General features: G+C 45.0%; 1 protein-coding gene across 7 annotated transcripts in view; it reads right to left on the bottom strand.

Annotated features, from left to right (window-relative positions):
- GATAD2A (GATA zinc finger domain containing 2A) overlaps positions 1–22819 on the bottom strand; it is a 101726-nt gene that overhangs the window by 46418 nt on the left and 32489 nt on the right. For 5 of the 7 annotated variants that reach the window (XM_049642509.1, XM_049642514.1, XM_049642515.1 and 2 more), the window contains exon 2: positions 13462–13550. In XM_049642509.1, the coding sequence (XP_049498466.1) occupies positions 13462–13476 (15 nt within the window). In that variant the 5' untranslated portion in view covers positions 13477–13550. Of the gene's footprint in view, positions 1–13461; positions 13551–14145; positions 17363–20570; positions 22739–22819 lie in introns of those variants that run through there. The other 2 variants (XM_049642510.1, XM_049642511.1) reach the window with 2 other exon arrangements.

Here is a 22819-nt window from a genome sequence, read left to right as displayed (position 1 = left end):
AAACCCTAAAGTACAAAAATTAGATTAGAATCATCAACTTCTAAAACCCATGAAAAAACCCAGAGCCCTGAGGGACCTCAGGTGGATCCCCATGCACCTCAGCCACTTCAGCCCACACCTTCCCAAGCCCTATCCAAGACAAACAATTTCACACCTGGCTGGAGCAGCAGAGTTTTCAAATCACTAGCACTGAAACCATGCTCATTGCTACTACTTTGTGCACACAGTAATTTAAGCTTCCAGAGAAGGCAAAGAACCAACTGCTGCTTATGGTTGTTTATCTGAGTAATGCCTTAACCCAGAAGGGAATTTCTGCAGCACAGGAGGCTGGTCAGTTACTAACCACCTAGGACACCCCATCTTCTAGTTCACAGCCTGTGTGGCCCAGCAGGATGTGGATGCTGTCAGACTCCTAACAAATACTGCTAATGCAGCAGACAGCGACCTCTCCAAGGGACCAGTGACCCAGGGGGTGCTTCATATGTAGAGAGCAGAAGAGTAGCTCAGGGTCCCCACCTTCATGGGAGCATAAACCCAGTAAGGGCTGTGAGATGCATGTGCTCATCACCATGTTATTACAAGTCTACACCAGAAAAGTAGTTCACCCTGCTGGTCCAAAAGAGGAGGGGGAAGAATATAGAAATGCTTCATTTGAGCTGGGCCCCAAGGGCAGAATCTGGACTTACAGAGATTGAGGAGGGAGGAAAAAATGCTAGAAACGATGAAGTGACAGAAATACATAAACACGTGAAAATCCATCTCCAAGAAAAGTAAATGAAACCAAATAAAAGGAGATCCAAACTTTAAACAAGGATTTTTTACATGAGAGGAGATCATGTACAAGGAAAAAGCATCCCTGTTGGAAAGACCACTTATATTCGGTGTGAAAAGGCTCACAGTGATGACAGGGCCTCCCATGGACTTCCTTGGGCACCAGATGCCCTCCAGGACTCCAGGGACTGGGGGTAGGGTGGAGATCAGGACCAGCCATCAGCCTGTGAGAGTGAGAAGGGCTGGAACCAGCAATTGGGTCCTAAAGGATGGGTGTGGAGGGAAGCACTGAGAGCTGTGAAATAGCACAGAGTACACTCCAGACACATACACACAACTTAAATGAATGCCTCCAGTCACTCCATCAAACAAATCAATCTGAGGGGCGCCTGGGTGGCGCAGTCGGTTAAGCGTCCGACTTCAGCCAGGTCACGATCTCGCGGTCCGTGAGTTCGAGCCCCGCGTCGGGCTCTGGGCCGATGGCTCGGAGCCTGGAGCCTGTTTCCGATTCTGCGTCTCCCTCTCTCTCTGCCCCTCCCCCGTTCATGCTCTGTCTCTCTCTGTCCCAAAAATAAATAAAAAACGTTGAAAAAAAATTAAAAAAAAAAAAAAAACAAATCAATCTGAGCACCAGCACTACCTTCAGAGGACCTCCCTGTTCCCAGTCCCTATAAGTGCTCTCCACTTAACCCTTCCAGGAAAAGACACCATTTGTAAATGTAGCGCTCAGCATGGACCAGGAGCCAAAAGGGAAGGTTAAGTTCAGGAGCATCTCAGCCTCCTAACAGGGAACTTTAAACATCTCAGGCATACCCACACACCACACTCCATCTGAATGCTAATGACCCATTCAAATATAAGCCTGTTACCACCAACAGGGTGGAGGAGTCATGCAAGGTAAAGTCAGACCAAGACCAAGAAGTCCATCCTATCTGGTCACCTTCAGTCCTTGGTTCAAGAACCAAAAAGAGAAACAGGTTGTTAAGTGAAAAAGAATAACAAGAATCAGCACCACATTTACAAATAAGCACACATTTACAATCTTGATTGTTTGTTTTTAAAGATTTTATCTTTCTTTTTTGTTTTGTTTTGAGAGAGAGAGAGAGAGAGAGAGAGAGAGAGAGAGAGAATGCACACGAGCAAGCAGGGGAAGGACAGAGAGAGAGACACAGAATCTGAAGACAGGCTCCAGGCTCTGAGCTAGCTGTCAGCACAGAGCCTGACACGGGGGCTTGAACTCCCAAACTGTGAGATCATGACCTGAGCAGAAAGAAGTTGGATGCTTAACCAACTGAGCCACCCAGGCACCCCAAGATTTTATCTTTAAGTAATCTCTACACCCAACATGGAGCTCGAACTCACAACCCTGAGATCAAGAGTGGCATGCTCACTGACTGAGCCAGCCAGGAGCCCCTACAATACTGTTGTTTTTTTAAAGTGGAGGACTTGTAATTGAGGTCTCTGAATTAATGTTTTGGGATATATTTAACAAAGTTAACCTGGAGAGCAGAAACCAACATACTTAAGTGGTGGCCATCAACATTTTAAAGACAAAACCTTAATGGTCTTCAGATTCCTAAACACAAATCACAGACTGCCCAGTAAAGAACACAGCACCGGTAGTATCTCACTCCAGCATTGTGTGTGGGAACAAAGCAGGTTTTGGGACAAGTCGTCTCCAGAAAATAGACAGTCACGAGGCCGACCTGCTGACAGTTCTCTGGGCTGTTCAAACTCACCCCAGGGATGTACAGGGCCAGGCCTGGGACATTAGGTCCCCAGGCCTCAACCTCCATCCCTAGAGTCATGGGAGAATGGGGGGGCACAGGGAATGGGTACTAGAGAAAGCACAGATCCTATCCTGGGAAGATAATGTAGGGAATATATTTTTATCTTCTCTCAGACACAGCTGATCTCCTGCAAACTTCTGAAAATAGGGAACAATGTGGACCACACAGATCCCACTCAACTCCGTCTGCACTCCGGCCCCATGCCTTGGCTTCTAAGCACCTTTTCCCAAAGACATGAGATCGAAAGCCCATCTTCATCTCCAAGTCATAGCACACAGTAGGAGAAGGTGCACTTATACTGATCACAAGTTAAGAGTGGGGAAAGACTGTTAACAAGTGTCTTTAAAACTATCAGTAGCTCCCCTAGGCTCATACTGGAGATAAGGACTTGGCTTTTGTGTTTGCTCTCTCAAAAGTGCCCAGTGAGCACCCAACACCAACCACCTGGAAGTGGACCGACATGAGCATCTGAACTGCCAGCAGCCAGGGCCATTGGGCCAAAGCCCAACCCTGCAGCCAGAGAGGAACAGATGCTGTTGGGGAAGCACATAACACAGAAACAAAGGTACTGCCTGTGAAGGGGAATCTGAGCAATATTAAATGTCCACAGGGAAATAGCAACCAGGAGTCCCCCTGGTGCGGGATGTCACTGTGAGGGCGAGCTGGCTACATTTGCCTCCCACGGGAAAGGAACAGCCTCTGTTCCTTCCCAGCTGCCTCCTGGGCCATGTGCCTCCATGGCCTACAAAGGGTTACACCTGCCATTTCCATGCCATCTGCAATGTGCCCATCGGGTGTCACATCACAAAATGGGAAGTCTTAACCCTTCCAGTGCCAACTCCCTCAGGGCCTGGCCAAGACACAGCTCTAACCACCAGCTCCATTGAGGCCCATGGCTGGAAATGGCAGGGAGGTTTTGCACAGACAACTGCAGGAAGGGCCAGAAAAGCTACCTCCATTCCTAGGAGGAGACAGGAGTAGAAAGTAGGGGAACCAAGGGTGCTTCTTTTGTCATTTTCATCAGGGGGCCCAGCAATGTGGGAAAGCCTGGAGGCTCTTCCTGGGCTTCCTTTGTCAAGCTCCTCCCTGCACATATTCTGTGGTGTCAGAGCACACTGGCAGCTGCCCCAGGAGGATCAGAGCCAGCAGGGAAACTTACTTCTAAGACTAATGTAAGTTTCTGGTCTCAATAAAGCCCATGGGCCTAAGAAACAGTTCCTACCAGCGAAAAGTTCTCTTAGCACTTTCTGTACAGCTGTAAGAGCTGAACCAGAAATCCCACATTTAGCTTCTACCCTGTAAGTGGAAATCTTCCTCTTGGGCAGGGAGCTGTTCAGATACCTACAATAAGCTCTGGGAAACAGCAGAACTGGACTTGAACGTATCATATTAGTGGCCCTTTTGTAAAAGATACTGTTCAAGATAAAAACAAGGCCCTCACCACATCCTTGAGGTCTGGTCAGCCTCTCTGACCTCATCTGCCATCTGTGCCCCACCAACCCTGGACCCCATTCTCTTACGTCACACTGACAGTCTGGCTGCTCCTCTGACGGTTAGCTCACTCCCACCCCAGGGCCTTTGCACATCCTGCTTTCTCTCTGCCTAGAAGTCTCCTCCCTCCAGGTCTCTGAACTACCCTCTTTTTTTTTTTTTTTTTTTTTTTTTGGGACAGAGAGAGACAGAGCATGAACGGGGGAGGGGCAGAGAGAGAGGGAGACACAGAATCGGAAACAGGCTCCAGGCTCCGAGCCATCAGCCCAGAGCCTGATGCGGGGCTCGAACTCACGGACCGCGAGATCGTGACCTGGCTGAAGTCGGACGCTTAACCGACTGCGCCACCCAGGCGCCCCGAACTACCCTCTTTTATAGGTCTCACCTGAGAAACCAAAATGGCACGTAGCTCCCTTTCACACATCCTTGGTGGACCTCTAACCTCTTTTCCACTTCATCACCACTTAACATTCTATTTATTTGTCTATGTGCCCTCCTAACCCCATCTCCCATAAGAACATGGAACACCTCTTTGTTCACTGCTACCATCCTAGGGCCCAGGATAGAATAAGGGCTCAATACATAGGTGTTTAACACACAAGAAAAAGCATTTTCATAATTCCCAGGTATCATTCTCCCTTCCTAAAAAAAACCAAAATGTCTTCAGGCCAATTAAAAAAATAAGGATCAAAAACAAAACCCTTACCTCATAACAAAATTAACTCAAAATAGGTCAGAGACCTATTAAAAACTAAACTTATAAAAACTCTTAGAAAAAAGCTGAAGGGTAAATTATGACCTTGGATTCAGCAACAGATTATTAAATGTGACACCAAAAGCACAATGAAAGAAAAAAAAAAGAAATTGGGACTTCAACAAAATTAAAATCTAATGTGCAAAGGACACTAATAAGAGAATGAGGGGTGCCTGGCTGGCTCAGTCAATACAGCAGGCGACTCTCGATCTTAGGGCTGTAAGTTCAAGCCCCACATTTGGTGTAGAAATTACTTAAAATAAAATCTTAAAGGGACCCCTGGGTTGCTCAGTCACTTAAGGGTCTGACTTTGGCTTAGGTCATGATCTCGCAGTACACAAGTTCGAGCCCCAGATCGTGCTCTGTGCTAAGAGCTCGGAGCCTGAATCCTGCTTCAGATTCTGTGTCTCTCTCTCTCTCTCTTAAAAATAAATAAACATTTAAAAAATTAAATAAAAAAATAAAATCTTTAAAAAAGTGAAAAAACAACCATGAAATAGGAGAAAATATGTGCAAATTATTTATCTGATAAGGGTGTAGTGGCCAAAATATACGATGAACTCTTATAATTAAACAACAAATCCAATTAAAAAATAGGCAAAGGACTTAAATAAACATTTCTCCAAAGAAGATATTCAAGTGGCCAATAAACACAAGAAAAGATGTTCAACATCATTTATCATCAGATAAATGCAAATCAAAATCACAATGAGATACTACCTCAAACCCACTAGGATGGTTGTTAACAAAAAAATAAAAAATAAAAGAAAAAAAGAAAAAACAAGCATTGTCAATGATGTGGAGAAACTGGAACCCTCATACACTGCTGACAGGACTATAAAATGGCGTGGTGACATGGTTAACAGTCTGCCAGTCTCTCAAAAAGTTAAATACAGCATTACATATGACCCAGCAATTCTGCTAGGTACACAAGCTAAGAGATGTGAAAACATATTCACACAAAAATCTATACACAAATGTTAAAAGCAGCACTATTTACAATAGCCAACAAGTAGAAACAACCCAAATGTCCATCAACAGATGAACAAATGAACAAAATGTGATATATCCATACAATGAAGTATTATTCACTCATAAAAAGGAATGAAGTTCTGATTCATGTCACAATGTGGATGAACAGTGAAAATACTACGCTGAGCAACAGAAGCCAGGTAAAAAAAAAGGCCACATAGTGTATGATTCCATTTATATGAAATGCCTAGAACAGGCAAATCCACGGAAACAGAAAGTAGAACTAGTGGTTCCTAGGGCCCTGAAGGACACAGAGATGAAAGAGGGGATAGTGACTGCTAATGCGTACAGGCTTTGTTTGGGGATAAAAACGTTCTGGTATTTGATAGAGATGATGAGTGTACAATATCATGGATGCATTAAATGCCAATGAATTACACACTTTAAAATGGTTAAATTGGGGGAGTTTTTTAGGTTCTGTGAGTCAACCATCCAGTTCTCACAGAGTCTGAGGCCACAACAAGCCCACCCCACAGGTGGGAACTAAGAACCACCTCCAAGCAAAGGAAAGCTGATGCCTGGTTGTGTGGCTATGTGGTACACACAAGAACCAATCTAGCAATGGGGAACCAAGGCAGAAAGAGGGTAAGGCCTCAGACAACTGGGGTCACACAAACCACCACCATCAGAATACGATTTAAGTCAGGCTCATCGTAGGCTTCATACGGTCTAAAACCAAAACAACACATGCTACGGTTTTACATTAACACATTACTGGGAATGTGCCACCTACCTAAGTCTCACAGGTGTTTTATTCATCTGTCCAAATACCGGCTTAGTTTCTACCAAGAACAAGGGGCTGACTGGGCCCCTGGGACACCCTGGGGCCTCCTCCCTGGAAACCCTGGGAAGATATGCAAGAAGGCAGGTGCATGGGCAGTGGACATCAGGCGGAGAGACACACAGTGAGGTCCCTATCACTCTGAGAGTTGCAGTGATCCCTAGATCACACATGGAATCAAACCATCTACTTTATCCACTGGCTATAGCTCCTATGGACAAATGACACCAAGAGGGAAGTGAGACTGGTCTCTAATCAAAATTATATTATGTCAGAAAACAAAGTATGGGATATCACAGAGTCAGTACTGAAGTGAAGAAGCACATGCAGGGGTAAGGTGAGCTCCAAGCACTGGGCAGGGAAGCCAGGGGCTCAGAGATAGGAAGGTGCCATCAGCATCGCAGTACATCAAGTAGAAACCAGAATGCCTGGTTCACCTCAGTTTTCCTCACCTGTGAAATGGGAAATGCTCTGACGGCTCCATGAAGGGTAGCTGTGAGTATTATTATTATTGAAAATAAGACTGCTGGAAACGGAAGTTGTTCCACCTGACAGGCCACCAGCCACAGCCCCTTAGCAATTCCAGAATCTCTGCTGAAAGTATTCTGCTTAAATTTAACCACAGGGGCCGCCACCCTTTTGTAACAGAGGACTCCCCTGCCCTGGGTGATGTACGTGATAAAGCTCCCTGAGGAATATATATGCCTGGGTCAAGCCCATTTTTCAAATATTTGATTACGGAAAATTGCAAAAGTAGCAATGCCCTCAGAAGTAGCACAAACAACAGGATTCACAGCGCACATGCACCACCCAGGCTGCAGGTCTTCCATACACTGCTCCTTTCCCCCATAGCCCACTAGCTCCTGTGAAGCAAATCCTACACAACATTCATTTATGAATGCACTGGTCAGTATTTGTATCTACAAACCACTATAATTCCGTGACCTGACCTCCAACAATTTAACAAGCATTTCTTAGTCTTTGTCAGAGTCACACTTAGGTCCTCCCAAAACCTTTCCTTTCAATCATTTATTTATCTTATTTCCCCACAGTCAGGTTTGCTGGTGGCATCCCCGTAGTATAATGCAACATGCCCCTGATTTACTATAAACTAGATTCTGCGGCCAAAACAAGCACACATCCTTCCAGTAGCACAGGTACCCTTCTTGGGTGCAGGCGGCCACTGAGGATCACTGTCTGGACTCACCATTTTATTAGGTGTCTGAAAACTTATAAACTTCTAATTCCATCATTTCATTTTAATTAGCCAGAATATGTCAATAGCAGCACTGTCCACTAGCCACATGTGGCTATTTAAATAGACTAAAATTAAATAAAATTAAAAGTTGACTTCTTCAAACTATTCCAGGTGCATTGGACAGTGAGGGTACAGAGAGTTCCAGGAAGTTTTGTAGGGCAGCACTGATCTTGTTCTCACCCACTGTTTTGTTCCTCGAGAGTTCAGTCCATAGAAAAGAGGATAAATGCTTGTTTCTTTCCCTTTATTTACCAATTTTCGAAATGAGTTGGTTCCCTAGCACCCCCCAAAGAGGACCAGCAAGATTCTTCCTTTCCTTTGAGTACCAATATAAATGAACCTGTTGATTTTTAACACATTTGAAACTCCAAATTGGGAATCTGTTCTTATTCATACTCCCGTCTCACCGTTAGTAGTCTTACACATGTTCCCAATGCAGATTTAGAATTAAAACATTTTAGCTTAAGTGCCTTGATTTTATACTTGCATTTTTCTTTGGTGCTGAAAATTCTGGTTCTTAAAGACATTAATTACTACTTATTTGTTATCTCCTATAATACAGTTGTCCCCACTTATCCACGGTTTTGCTTTCCACAGTTTCAGGTACCTGTGGTCAATCATGGCCCAGGAGCAGATGATTCTCTGACATATCATAAGGTCAATAGTAGCCTAATGCTATGTCACAATGCCTGCGTCACTCACCTCACTTCATCTCATAACACAGGCATTTTATCATCTCACATCATTACAAGGGTGAGTACAGTACTAAGATTTTTGAGAGAGAGGCCAAATTCACACAACTTTTACTATAGCATAGCTATAATTTTTTTTTAATTTTTTTTAAACGTTTATTTATTTTTGAGACAGAGAGAGATAGAGCATGAACGGGGGAGGGTCAGGGAGAGAGGGAGACACAGAATCGGAAGCAGGCTCCAGGCTCTGAGCCATCAGCACAGAGCCCGACGCGGGACTTGAACTCACGGACCGTGAAATCGTGACCTGAGCCGAAGTTGGCCGCTTAACCAACTGAGCCACCCAGGCGCCCCTAGCATAGCTATAATTGTTCTATTATTAGTTATTGTTGTTAATCTCTTATTGTGCCTAACTTATAAACTAAACTTTATCATAGGTCTGCATGTATACAGGAACAAATCACAGTATATATAGGGTTTGATACTATCTGCGGTTTCAGGCATCCCACAGTGGTCTTGGAAAGTGTTCTGGTGGGTAAGGGGGCACTACTGAAACAGTAGTGAGTATTGGTATTATTAACCTATTATTAACCTAAAAATAATTCTTAAAGATAGTTACTGATTTTTTAAAAAAAGTTTTTGCCCTTACAGCATATCTCACTAAAACATTTATAGTCTACTATGTTTAAAAGTTGAGCAAAGGAAATCCTGAAACATTAGTTAAGTCACAACTTGAATCACAACTGACATACACCTAGATTCATATTAATTTCCTTTTGCTTTTTAGGGTTTGCTTCTCTCCCCCCCGCCTCACAACTTGCCATACTTTTGTTTCATAATTATGTAAAACACCCATCTGGTGCTACACAGAAAAGAAAACCAGAGACATCTCCTGGTAACCCTGTCCTCTCTCATCCCTCCTCCTAGAAATAACCATATTGTTCATTTATGGTTTGTATTTCCATATTTAAAAATAAAATAGAAGCAAATACACATACATCCATGTCCCTCCACCTTTCCTTGGAGAGGTAAGCATACTGTATCTCTTTATCCCCCACCTTGCTTCTTCCACTTCTCATTTCACCCTAGAAATCCCATCACCATGACATAAGGACGTCCCTTCTTCCTTTGCTCAGGGGGCTTGATGCCATCCCCACCCAGGAGATCCATCCCCATAAGTCTCTAGCCCCAACTGACAAACATCTAAGTCATTTCCAGCTTTGTTACTTCAGAATGTTAGAATGAACATCCTTGTCACAATTCTTATGTTTGACAGTGTATCTTTGTGATACATTTTTCTAGAAGCGGAATTTCTGAAGCAAAGGGTAAACAAATCTCTCTCTGAAGAGCTGTGAGCCTCCAAAAGCAATATATGGCAGTGCTTGATTCCCATCAATAGACTGGTATCCACCTCTAGGGACAAAAGGTCAGAAATGTTGTCTTGAAACTCCAATGAGCATTATTCTTAGTATCAGAAAGACTTGAGCATCTTCTATACCTTTGGTAAGAGCCATCTGCACTCACTTTTTTTGTGAACTGTTTTCCTCTAAGTCACACCCATTTTTAATCCTTAACACCCAACATAAGGCAAAGTCACTCAGCACATGAGCAGTGTGTACCTGCTGAATAAACAGGACCCCTGACAGGCAAAAATTGAGGGGCAGATGCCACATCCATTAGCCCAAGCAGGCAGTCTGACCCAAGGTGTGCACACCTACAACTGTGTACAGTGTGGGGCACTGTGTGGGGGCTGTGTGCATATGTCAGGCTCACCAGGAGCCAACCCTCCTCCTGTCTTGCTCCTCTTCTATGCTTATTAAGTTCTGGGTGGCAGAAATGGGGAGACCCGAGGTGACCACAGGCCACGGTTCAACTGAAAGGGGGTGCTGGGCTGGTGTTAAACAGAGAAAACAGAAGGGGTGCCTGGGTGGCTCAGTCAGTTGAGCATCTGACTTCGGCTTAGGTCATGATCTCATGGTTCATGGGTTCCAGCCCCCCGTCAGGCTCTGTGCTGACAGCTCAGAGCCTGGAGCCTGCTTCAGATTCTGTGTCTCCTTCTCTCACTGCCCCTCGCCTGCTCACGCTCTGTATCTCTCTCTCAAAATAAATAATAAAAACAATTTAAAAAATTAAAAAAAGAAAATACAAAATCAATTTGTTGAAATGACTTACACCCCACAACAATGAGTACACAAGCTGACATATTTATAAATCCTTAAAAAATAATTACTCAAGGGTATTTTTTTTTGCCCGTTTGACATTAGCCATCACATGCCATGACTATTTACAGACTGTCCTTTCCCATCAAACCCCTTCATGCAATGGCTGTCTTCCCTCCTGGACAGGGAAGGAGGAGGTCTGTTTTTTTCTTTTTCTTTCCTTCTCTCCGCCCTCTTTTCTTTCTCTTTCTTTCTTTTCTTTCCCTCTCTTTCTTTTCTTTCTTTCTTTCATCATTCATTCATTCCGCAAGTACTTACTGCTCTGACCATGGGTTTTTTTTTTAAACTATTTTTTATTTTTTTATTTTATTTTATTAATTTTTTTAACGGTTCATTTATTTTTGAGACAGAGAGAGACAGAGCATGAACGGGGGAGGGGCAGAGAGAGAGGGAGACACAGAATCGGAAGCAGACTCCAGGCTCTGAGCCATCAGCCCAGAGCCCGACGCGGGCTCGAACTCACGGACCACGAGATCGTGACCTGAGCTGAAGTCGGACACTTAACCGACTGAGCCACCCAGGCGCCCCTATTTTTTAATTGTTTTATTTTTGAGAGAGAGAATATGAGTGAGGGAGAGGCAGAAAGAGAGGGAGACAGAAGATCAGAAGCCAGCTTTAAGCTGACAGCAGTGAGCCCAATGTGGGGTTTGAACTCAAGAACCATGAGAGTATAACCTGAGCTGAAGTAGGATGCTCAACCAACTGAGCCACCCAGGATCCCCTGACCATGTACTTTTGAGTTAACAAAGGACTAGGCAGAAGCAGGAGCACCTAGCCTAGGACCTCAGAGAACCCTAAGCTAGCCTACTGCCTTCAGACAACAACCGGGACTGCAGGACAAGGGCAGGCACTCACCACACTGGGCTGAGCTTCAGGTGAGACCTTTTCCAGATGTAAAGTTCCATGATTTTTAAATGCTAATGTCTAAAGATAGCCTGATGACAGCCAAGTGCCAGACCCATCCTCTATGGATGCCCCACTATGCCACCAACACCAGGTAAGAAGCCATTAGGACCAGGTATCAAGCATCATCAACACTGGTGATCCTCAGCTAGCTCTATGAAACCAGCATAGACTTTAGGTCACTTCTTGTCTCCAGAGGGCTCTGAGGGTCTCAGGTAGAGCTAGGGCAGGGGGGGGTGTAAAATGGTAGAGCTGCCATGACAACAGTCTGGCAAGTCCTCAAAATGTTCACCAGTTACCATATGATCCAGCAATTCCACTCCTAGGTATATACCCAAAGGAACCAAAAACATATCCACACAAATTGTGTTCACAAATGTTCATAGCAGCACTATTTGCAAATGCCAAAAGGTGGAAACCACCCAAATTTATCCTGATGAATAAATAAGTGGTCCATCCATGCGATGGAATTAGCCATAAAAGCATATGAAGCACTGAATCATGCTACAATGTAGATGAACCTCAAAAACATTACTCTGAGAAAAGCCAGACACACATGTTATATAGTCTAGGACTCTGTTGATATGAAATGTCCAGAACAGGTAAATGTATAGAAACAGAAAGCAGATAGATTAGTGGGAGAGGGAGGATAAGGAATGACAGCTAATGAGGATGGAGTTTCTTTTGGGGGTGATAAGTGTTCTGGAACTAGACAGAGATGATGGTTGCACAACTCTTGAATATACCAAATAAATAAACACACACTGAATTTTAAATCATAAATCGGTGAACTGTATGGTAAGCAAATTATATCCCGATTGTAAAAAAACAAACAAACAAAACTAAAGCACTGCTAAAGCTTTTGTTAGAACATTCTGGAAATGTTTTCCTGCTAACAGGAATACTTGACCATACTTTTTTTTTTTTTTTTTTTTTTTTGCTATATGCAAGTAAGAGCTGAAACCTCACAAAACCAACCCCAACTCTCGTCTTGAAGCAGGCAAATCCAGGCAGCCGGTTCTCACCCCATACAGCTATGCTGTTAGAGAGACATGCACCCCTCAGCAAGTCACCTGCTGGCTAGCCTGTAAAAGCAGCTGACCAACTCAGGAGGTCCTCCAAGCTGTCTTAGAGTTCTAAGATAATTCCCAGTTCTACCTTCTTCCCTAGGTAAGTAGTTCTGGGCCAAAACATGACTGGCCAGACTCTGATGGTAACAAGATAAAAATTCCACCCAGGTCTCAGGCTCTGCCCTGCTGGGTCCTTTCAGCCCTTGAGAGTCCTAAGCAAGGGGTGAGGCCGGCTCAGTTTCCTCACAGGTGTGAGTTGGAGTAAGGGCAACCAGTTCCAAGCACCAGTGCAGGGCCCTGCACTACCGACAGTGGTGAGGGAAAAATTCTACTCATTTTGGTTAGTGTTGGGAAATCACAAAAGTGGCCAGAGGACAAAGGCCACCTGGCTAGGATTAATTATCCTCTTCCTGATCTTACCAGGAAGGTTTATCCCATTTAGGCCTGGGCTTTTCAAGTGAGTGAACCCTGAGATAGGAGGGGTGAGCAAACAGCCTCCCTGGAAGGAACAGGCAGGGCCTGGGTGATCCTGTGGTAACAGCCCAGTACACAATTCTGGAGGAACTTGACTCTCTATTTCCTCTAGGAGGTAGCTGTAAGCTTCTGAAGCAGTGCTCAGTTTCAAATGTCCAAGGAGCTGAATGAGGTTCACTGGACAAGTCAGAGCCTTCATTCCAGACACCAGACCTCAACCACTCACCTGGCTTCTGGGCATGGGATGCTGGTCCTACCAGCTGGCCATGGCGGCAGCTACGTCAAAAGGCAACTTGTGTCAACGTGCTGACCAACCTAAAAAAAAGGACAGAAAAAGAAATACTGAGTTTCCAAGGAAAGTTTCTGGAATGTATGGACAATTTTCAATGTCTCTGACCCCTGGAATTAGTAAAAATTTAGATTAAAGTAAAATTTAGATTTCAGAGCTCTGCCTCTACTACCTTCCACAAGGAGGCAGGCTGAGGAAATAAATTTCAATCACTCTCTGACCTATGACCTGATGCAGTGCTAACCAATAAACACTAGCATCCCAGACACTGACTTTAGCAATATGGACACAGATATGAGGTAGTAACATGCAGCCACATACCAACATACTGAACACACAGAAAATGGCTCAACATTTCAGTTATGACAGTAATAACATTAATAGCAGAAACAGTAATACTTAGAATTTAACAGGTGCTTAGTAGCAAATTCCAGTTACTATGCTAAAACTCTGTATCTCTTTGAATCCCCAGGACAACCTTGGGGTTACATGATCATCCCCATTTTCAGATAAGTGATCTAATGTGTCTAATATTCAGGAGTTTGCCCAGGGTCACCCAGGTCTCCCTCTACAGACATGACTTCTTTGCTGCCCGGTCCACACACCAGGGAAACCACTCACCATTCCAGGCAGTGCAGGGTTTGCCCTCAAGAAGCTGAGGGTGCAATGTGCCTGGGGCCCAGGCAGACTTTACCTCCATAGGGCAACTTGAAGTTTTACCCCAGGGATCATCTCCACAGGAATTACAAAACTGCCCAGGGAGGAAGGAAGTACCTGTTTTACAGACAGGAAAATTAAGGATCAAGAATGTTCAGAACTCCCCCAAGGTCACAGAGACAGTGTGGCTCCAGGACTTCCCCCTCCTTTATGACATCAGACACGCAGGGCTCCAGGCACAGAGGCTAAACCTAGAGAACCAGCCAAATCCCAGACTCCTAGGCAGTGCTATCAGTTGCAGCTTGCCGAATATTGTCAGTATCACCTCTGTTGTCATTCTTTGAGCCCACATGACTACCAGGAGGCCTGGCTCTAATATGAAACCTTTATTTTTAAACTGGGTTCACAACAATTCACAGTTCATGGATAGCGAGAAACACTCCCATGGGAGAACTTGCAAAATAAGCAAGTATCAATGAACTCTATGCAAAGACCTTTGGGCACCAAGGAGCATGCATGGCATCCTCCTCAGTGAGGCCCAGGGCCAGATGTAGCCACCACCAGGGCTAGTTCCTGGGGAGGGGAGCGCTTTCTGCCACTCCTTTTTGGCCCCATTCAGGCCAAAAAACACAGTGGACACCATTAATCCTAGTTCTTTCATATCTCTTGAACCATGGCCTCACTCTGCCATGGAGGGGGAAGCCCAGAAGGAGAGGCTTTCTGAGCACCTACCCTCTTCAGAAACAAAGTCAATACACACAAGTCAGCAGTATTTCCACACAGATTTTTAAAAATCCATTTACAGTAGCATATATATGAAATACTTAAGGATAAATTTAATTTTTAAAAAGATGTTCAGGGTGCCTGGGTGGCTCAGTTGGTTGAGTGTCCGACTTTGGCTCAGGTCATGATATCACAATTAGTGAGTTCAAGCCCTGTGTCGGGCTCTGTACTGACAGTTCAGAGTCTGGAACCTGCTTCAGATTCTGTGTCTCCCTCTCTCTCTGCCCCTCCCCCACTCGTGCCCTGTCTCTCTCTCCCTCTCTCTCTCTCTCTCAAAATAAGCATTAAAAAAAAATATGTTCAAGACGTATCAAGTAGAACCACAATAACACATCACTGAGAGAAATAAAAGAAAACATAAAGGAAGATATGCCTTGTCCATGGATCAGAAGATATCAATTATCTCCCAAACTGATCCACAGATTCAATGCAGACCCAATCAAAAACTCCCAACATGTTTCTTTTTTTTGGTAGAAAAAACAATCTGATTCTAATATTTATATGGAAATGCAAAGGAACTAGAATAGTGAAAACTGAAAAAGGCAAACAAATATGGAAGACTTATCCTACCTGATTTCAAGATTTATCATAAAACTACAATAACCAAGACAGTGTGATAAAGACAGACAAGAGATGGAATAGAATACACCCATGCACCTGTGTACAACTGATTTTTGACAAAGATCCAGTATCCTACTCTGCAAGACTGCAAGACCACAAGACACACTGGACAAAATTTTCCTGGAGGGCTAACCCAGCAAGGAAGAAGGCCTTCTTAATATGTTATCACAACACACACAATGCATGGATGGAATGCAATGTGCAAGAAATTTTAAGGTAAACTCAGACTTTCATACTCAAACATGGCTTTTCCCCATCTCAGCTCATGACAGATCGAGTCTTTCGGCTGCTCAGATTAAAACCTTGGGCTGCCCTCTTGATAAGACTACCCCACCATCCAGTCCATCAGGAAATCGTTTTGTTTCTGCCATTAAACACATTTGGAGTCCAACAGCTTCTCACACCTCCAGTGGACACCATGTTTGGCGTTTGCAGAGTGAAGCCCTACTGTCTCCTGGCCTGAGGCATGCCTCCTGCTATCCTACCCTAGCCATGCTGGCTTCCGGGCCACGCCTCCAACATACCAGGAACTCTCCCTCCCTTTTTATGTTTTAAACAAAATTCCAGATACGTTATCATTTTAACAATCACTTCTCCAACTGGCATCCCAAATTGAAAATGATCTTTGAAAACACAACTACCATATAATAATCCCTAAATGTCAGCAAAAGTCCAGTTCATATTCAGCTTCACACAATTTCTCAGAAATGTCTGTATACGGCCTGTTATAACAGTAGCTGTTCGAGTTCTTAATACTATACCTGCTCCCTCAGCCTCAATCACTCTCATGCCCAGATGGCAGACCCTTCCATGCCCTCCCCCATGTTACCGCTCAAAATGTCTCCTTTGCAGAGGTCCACCCTGCTCCTTCTCTCCCACAGGCCTGATCTCTGCATATTCCATATAATGTAGTACTGTATGGACTTTCTCACCCAATAAGAACATAAATGCCACAAGCAAAGGGGTGTCTTATCTGCCTGATGTGATTGTATTTCAAACACCTAGAACAGTGATGGACACACACCAGTGCTTGATAAATATTTATGGAATGAATGAGCTGGGATGATTTAACACTGAAGGAGAAGGAACCTATCTGAGAAGCCCACACAGCAGCAGCCCCTCCATACAATTAGTGCAAAATTCACAAAGGAGCTGAAACCAAGCAGAGATCACTTAGCACCATCAGAACTAGGGACATTTCTCTAAAATAAACTGTAGTTGCTTTTTACTGATATATCATGTGGACTATTTTGCCATCTACCCGCACTGGCTGGATTTAGAGAGCTTTTACTGTTTTTATTTCCAACCCATACATTTAAAATAGTATCAAGTAACCCTTAAGTACACAATTACCAACTCATAAGAGACTCTTCCACTCCCTTGATAAATGATTATGGCTTGGCTTTGACCCCACACCTGGGTACTGTGGCGCGCGCGCGCGCGCGCACACACACACACACACACACACACTGCAACCCACCCAAACACAACGATTTCCTAGTCTAAAGGAGATCACACTAGGTAAGAAGGCAGCCATAGTAATTTACATGAAATCAAGTCACTGCACTTTGGGCAACAGAAGTCCTTTGTTGCCATTTCATCCTCTCTAGCTTAGACAAGTGAGGTTGACCCCCTTTAAACTTGAGGGGAGGAGCACTGGGCAAAACCTGGCTGCTATCTGGGGAACTCCAGTTCTGAGGATACACTCGGGTTGCAGCACCCATGGTCAGCACAGGGATGAGTCTCTGGGGCCATAGGCATCTGACCGGGAAGCCTAAGCTCTCCAAGGCACCCCTGGAGGGCCCCATCATCCCTTCTGAGGCCCTGCTCTATAGAAGCTACACACCTCTGGTCTCTTTCTACCACCATCTGCACTCACCAAACAACTGTGCTGTGTAAAAATTTTTCAACTGTGTCTATAACTAAACATTTACCACCCTGGCTCTAATCCAGTCCTGGAAACATGACATAAGGCCAAAAAACTCCAAGAAGAAACCCAACAATACCCCTCACCTTCTCCCACCTCTAAGTCCACTAAGTCTACTAGCTCCATGAAAACTGAGTGCCCCTAAAGAATTACCTAGACCCTGTCTGGCAAAGGTCTTAGTGACTGCACCACCAAATTGTCAAGGAGGGGACTCCCTGGCCAGCCCTTTCAGAAAGGGAGAAACTGAGGCAGCACAGTAGTAAAGCATCTCAAGGAAGCCTAGAGATCACACCATGTGCTGGCTGGTTCCATGTGCTGGCTGGCTGGAGAATGATTAACTTGGGCCAAAGATTCCATTTTTTAATCCAGGGTCGGCAAACTTCCCTAAGTTGTCCTGGTGAACGGTATTCCTGGAACACAGCCACACCCACCGGAATATGCACTGTGTACAGCTGCTTCCACCCATAAGGCAAAACTGAGTAATAGAAACAGAGACAGTACAGCCCCAGAGGCTGAAAACATGGACTACCTGGTTCTTGAAAGCAGGAGGACAGGCTGTGCTGAGTATCAAAGGGACAGAGGTGACCCAGACACAGTGGCACAACCACGACAAAAAGTCAGGGCACAGGCACACCAAGGAGATGCTCCAGCTCTGTATCAGCCCCAGGGCACAAAGCAGTACCTACTCTCTCCAAAGCATGGAGCCTCATTAACCCTATGTCCCCATGGAGTAGGGGCGGGGGCGGGGAGAATGACTTGGCATACTAGAGAGGCAAAGAACCAGCCCCATGAGGGCCAAGGAGCCAACGGTAAGGCCAGCTACACAGGCCCATCCTTGGCAACCAAAACTGGCCTCTCTCCACTGTCAAGGGGAGAAGGCATCCACTGGGGTAACAGCCAGTTTGTGCCCTCCAAGCCCCTGATCTATCCCTGCCCTCCTTCCCTTGGCCACGGTAACCATGGCCTCACTGAGGGATGATGGGTCATCCAACTCCTCACACTGTGCCAGTGCACAGTGCAGCCTTTCCTAAGGCCCTCAATACCCCCCAATGCTTGTAACATCTTACCGTGACCTTTGAGGCCCTGCCTGCTTTAGGCCGAAGTGACTCTATGAAGTCATCTGGCATGCATGTATATATGTGTACACACACACACACCACATTCTTGGCTCCGACCACACTGGCCTTGTCTCAATTCTTCATACCACCACATCTTGCCTCCACCACTGGGCCTTTACACAGTGTTCCCACCACTGGGAAACCCCTTCCCTCCTCCCACTCATCCTTCAAAACTCAAGCACCTGTTACTCAAGCATGCTCGCCCTAATCAGTCCCTCCCCATTCCCCCTTCTATTACTGAGGACTACAGCCCCACCACTTGGCACAGCTGATCTTGACATTTGACATACAGCATCCCATTAGGTTCTCTTCCCCAAACACTCTTGAGAAAGGCTCTTATTCACCTCTTTATCCAATTCCTAATGAAGCACACAGGAGGAAATAGCATCCTCCATGAGTTATAAATACTCAAAACATCATAGACGAGAGGCAAAAACATAGCAACATAAATATAAACCCTACCCTTAATTAGAATAGCAAGTCAACACCAGGAAGAAGCAACATGGAGATAGGCAAGGCCACAGCACCACACTTCCCCTCTGGGAAGCTCTCCCCACCTCCCTTACACTACTATTTGGAGAAAGGCAAAGAGCCTGAAGAAAGGCACTCAGAGGTTCCAGAGGCCTCTACGGCCTTATATCTGGGAAGGCCTCCTCTGCCACTGCTGAGAAGTATGAGTTACCCCAGCATCTACGCACCCACATCTTGTACTCCCCTTCCTTTCCTAGCCTATCCTAAAACAGCCAGCACAGTCCTTCCAACAGATCTCCTTCCTCTCCAAGGCTTGGCTCCAACATACCCCTTTACCCTGGGCATTCCAGGAATCCCTCCCTTTCACACCACCAAAACCATCCTGAATGTTATAGCACATCCTCCTGATGAATCATGACTAGCTGCAGGAGCCCACCTGACCCTTGGGCAGACTATGCTGAGGACCAAATGACAGGCCCTGGCACTAGGCAGGCTCTCAGAAGTAACTAGTTCTCACTTTGACTAGTATGATTAATGTTTTCCCTCAAAATATTTCAACTCCTATCTAGAGTTTCCACACTCACCCCCCAGCAGCTGCCCTGGCAAGTCCACAAAGATCATCAAAACTTTAGGGGTGCCTGGGTGGCTCAGTTAAGCATCTGACTTCACCTCAGGTCATGATCTCAAGGTTAGTGAGTTCGAGCCCCGCACTGGGCTCTCTGCTGTCAGTGCAGAGCCCACTTCAAAGCCTCTGTCCCCCTCTTTCTCTGCCCCTCCCCAGCTTGCATGTGCTCTCTCTCAAAAATCAACAAACATTAAAAGGTTCAAAACTTTAGGGGCGCCAGGGTGGCTTAGTCGGTTGAGCGTCCGACTTCAGCTCAGGTCATGATCTCACAGATCATGGGGTCAAGCCCCGCGTTGGGCTCTGTGCTGACAGCTCAGAGCCTGGAGCCTGCTTCGGATTCTGTGTCTCCCTCTCTCTCTGCCCCTCCCCGGCTCATGCTCTGTCTCTCCTCTCTCTCAAAAATAAATAAAGATTAAAAAAATTTTTTTAAAGGTTCAAAACTCCCATATTTTAAATGCTCAGGAATCAGAAGCACCTGGCTGGCTCCGTCAGAAGAGCAGGCAACTCTTTATCTTGGGGTCCTGAATCTGAGCCCCAAGTTGGGTACAGAGATGACATAAATAAATAAACTTAAAAAATAAAAATAAAAAGCTCAGGAATCAAATTTCTCCATCTATCTATCTAGACAGGTCTGAAACTTTGGGAAGTATCTTAAGTGTTAGTGTTTATCACTGAGGCTGCTTGAAAGGACATCTTGAAGAAAATGTCACAAGAACAAAAGAGATAACTTCTTTGTTAACAATGAGGACCTAAGAATTGGTGTCTCCCATTCTGTGTACACGCACCAATATGTGCTATATTAAGGAAATTCTCTGAAAAATAGCCATAGGAAAACAAGGAATACCTTCTATCTCTAAGCCAAGCACTGGAGCAGAAAAGACCTCAGATTGTTTCTGGACTCTGTTCTCTTAAGTCCCCTGCAGACTCCAAGAGTCCTGTGTCACCCCAGATAGCTGGAGAAAGTGCATCCAGGCCCCATCCCTATGGGGACCAAAGAACACCTACAGAATCTCTGCTCCAGCACTCCCAAGATGATGCTACAATGGGCCTTCTAGAACCACACATCTTTTTTTTTTTTTCTTTAACCTCATAACATCCAGCACAAGCTAGGCCATCAAAATATGAGTGCCTTTGTTCCTTTCTCCCTAAGCTAACTCTTGGGAGGGTAAAACACATGCTCATAAGGATGCAGGATATTTCTGAATTCAGAAAGGTTCCATTTTTCCTTACTGTACTAAAATATAGGTAACATCAAATTTACCATCTTAACCATTAAATGTACAGTTCAGTGGTGTTAAGTCCATTCACACTGTTGGGCAACTATCACCAGCACCATCCATTTCCAGAACTTTGTCACCTTGCAAAACTGAATCTCTGTCACCAGTTAAACACTAACTCCCCATTACCACCACACCAGCCCCTAGCATCCACCATTCTACTCTTCTAGCTCCATGAATTTGACTACTCTAGTGACCTCATATAAGTGGAATCATACGGTATTTGTCTTTTTGTGTCTGGCTTATTTCATTCAGCACAATGTCTCTTAAAGTAAAACCACACAGATTATTTTAACCCTTTGGGGCCAATGTGTGTACAGAAAAAAGCCCAAGGGCCTGGTATACCTATAGCCAAAAATGACTCTAACACCCTGATTTCCAGACTAGGCATGTACCTGACATCCTCCACTATCAATCCTGCCTTCCACTTGCCAAACTATACAAAATGGCACTGGAAAAACTTAGAACAGTAAGGTTAGAGCAGTGGTAAACATTATGCCTCAGATGGACTTTAAGTATGCTTAGGTCACCTCAGCTCTGACTTCCCAATGTACCCCATCTCCCTGAGATACAGCTTTCCCAGCCCCATCTCATAGCTATGAACCAAGACAATCAAGAAATGCCTCGTGAGTGAATGGTAAAAATGACTAGCTCATTTTGGATATAAACATTCCTTAAAACGGAAGCCAGAAGACATCGCAGCCCAACTCAAACATATTCCCTGGAGCACCTGGGCTAGATGTGGGAACACTTACACAGGCCACCAGGGGTGCAAGTTCCTGACACAAAAAACTCTACACAAGAGAGACCCACACAACTAGCCCAAAGAGCTTAACCACCAATCATCGTCACCAAAAAGGAAAACACTGTATCCCCCCTCAAGTTCTGAGCACCAAGCTCCCCTACCTTGTGGGGCAGAGCCAGGCCCAGGGGATTCACCACTGACATCTAACATCCTGTGTGGCTCAGTAGTTGAGCGTCCAACTTTGGCTCAGGTCACAATCTCACGGTTCTTGAGTCTGAGCCCTGCATCAGACTCGCTGCTACCAGCACAAAGCCCACTGAAAATCCTCTGTTCCCTCTCTCTGCCCCTACCCCCGCTTGTGCACTCTCAAAAATATTTAAAACAAATAACAAAAAACAAAAAAACCCAGTAACCTCAAGTAACCCCAACATGAGGTATCCAACTCGCACAGAGGGAGGGCATTTCATTGCCTATCATTTCAAATAGGAATACCCAGAGCACCCCAATTATCTCTTGGTCAACTGCTCCAGAATGGATTAAGGCTAAGAGCAAAAAATTACTGTCTGGGGTTCCCCACCTAGTACCTCTGCCTAGGGCAAGCAGGCAGTCAGTCTCCTTTGCAAACACATATATCCCTGTGTGACCTATGACTAAAACATGCAAAGAATCCTCTTGAGATGACAAAGAGTGGTCCTGAGTCTCCAGGATCAGTCAAGACAGAAACATTTGGGAGTGAGGATCACAAAAAGCCCCACCTGCAGAAGACATCAGCTCCATCTATGAGGTGGCCAACAGAAAGTTCTAATGGCAGCCAGCCTTGTTCCCAAGAATGTACCATCCAGGCTGCCTCCATGTCTTACACACCAGCATCTCAATCAGCTGTATTAACTTTATAGCTGGCTAAAGGGTTATGTTTATTTTCACGTCAAGAAATAAAACCTCCAGCTATTCTGTTATTCTATTATTTTTTATTTATTTTGAGAGAGAGAGAGAGAGAGAGAGAGAAGGAGGGAGGAAGGAAGGGAGGGGGAGAGGGAACATGGGGGAGGGGCAGAGAGAGAGAATCCTAAA

Source organism: Panthera uncia, chromosome A2, assembly GCF_023721935.1.
Source record: "Panthera uncia isolate 11264 chromosome A2, Puncia_PCG_1.0, whole genome shotgun sequence".
In the NCBI taxonomy this organism is placed as follows: domain Eukaryota; kingdom Metazoa; phylum Chordata; class Mammalia; order Carnivora; family Felidae; genus Panthera; species Panthera uncia.
Note: the sequence above shows the minus strand (reverse complement) of the source record. Positions and strands in the feature narration are given on the sequence as shown.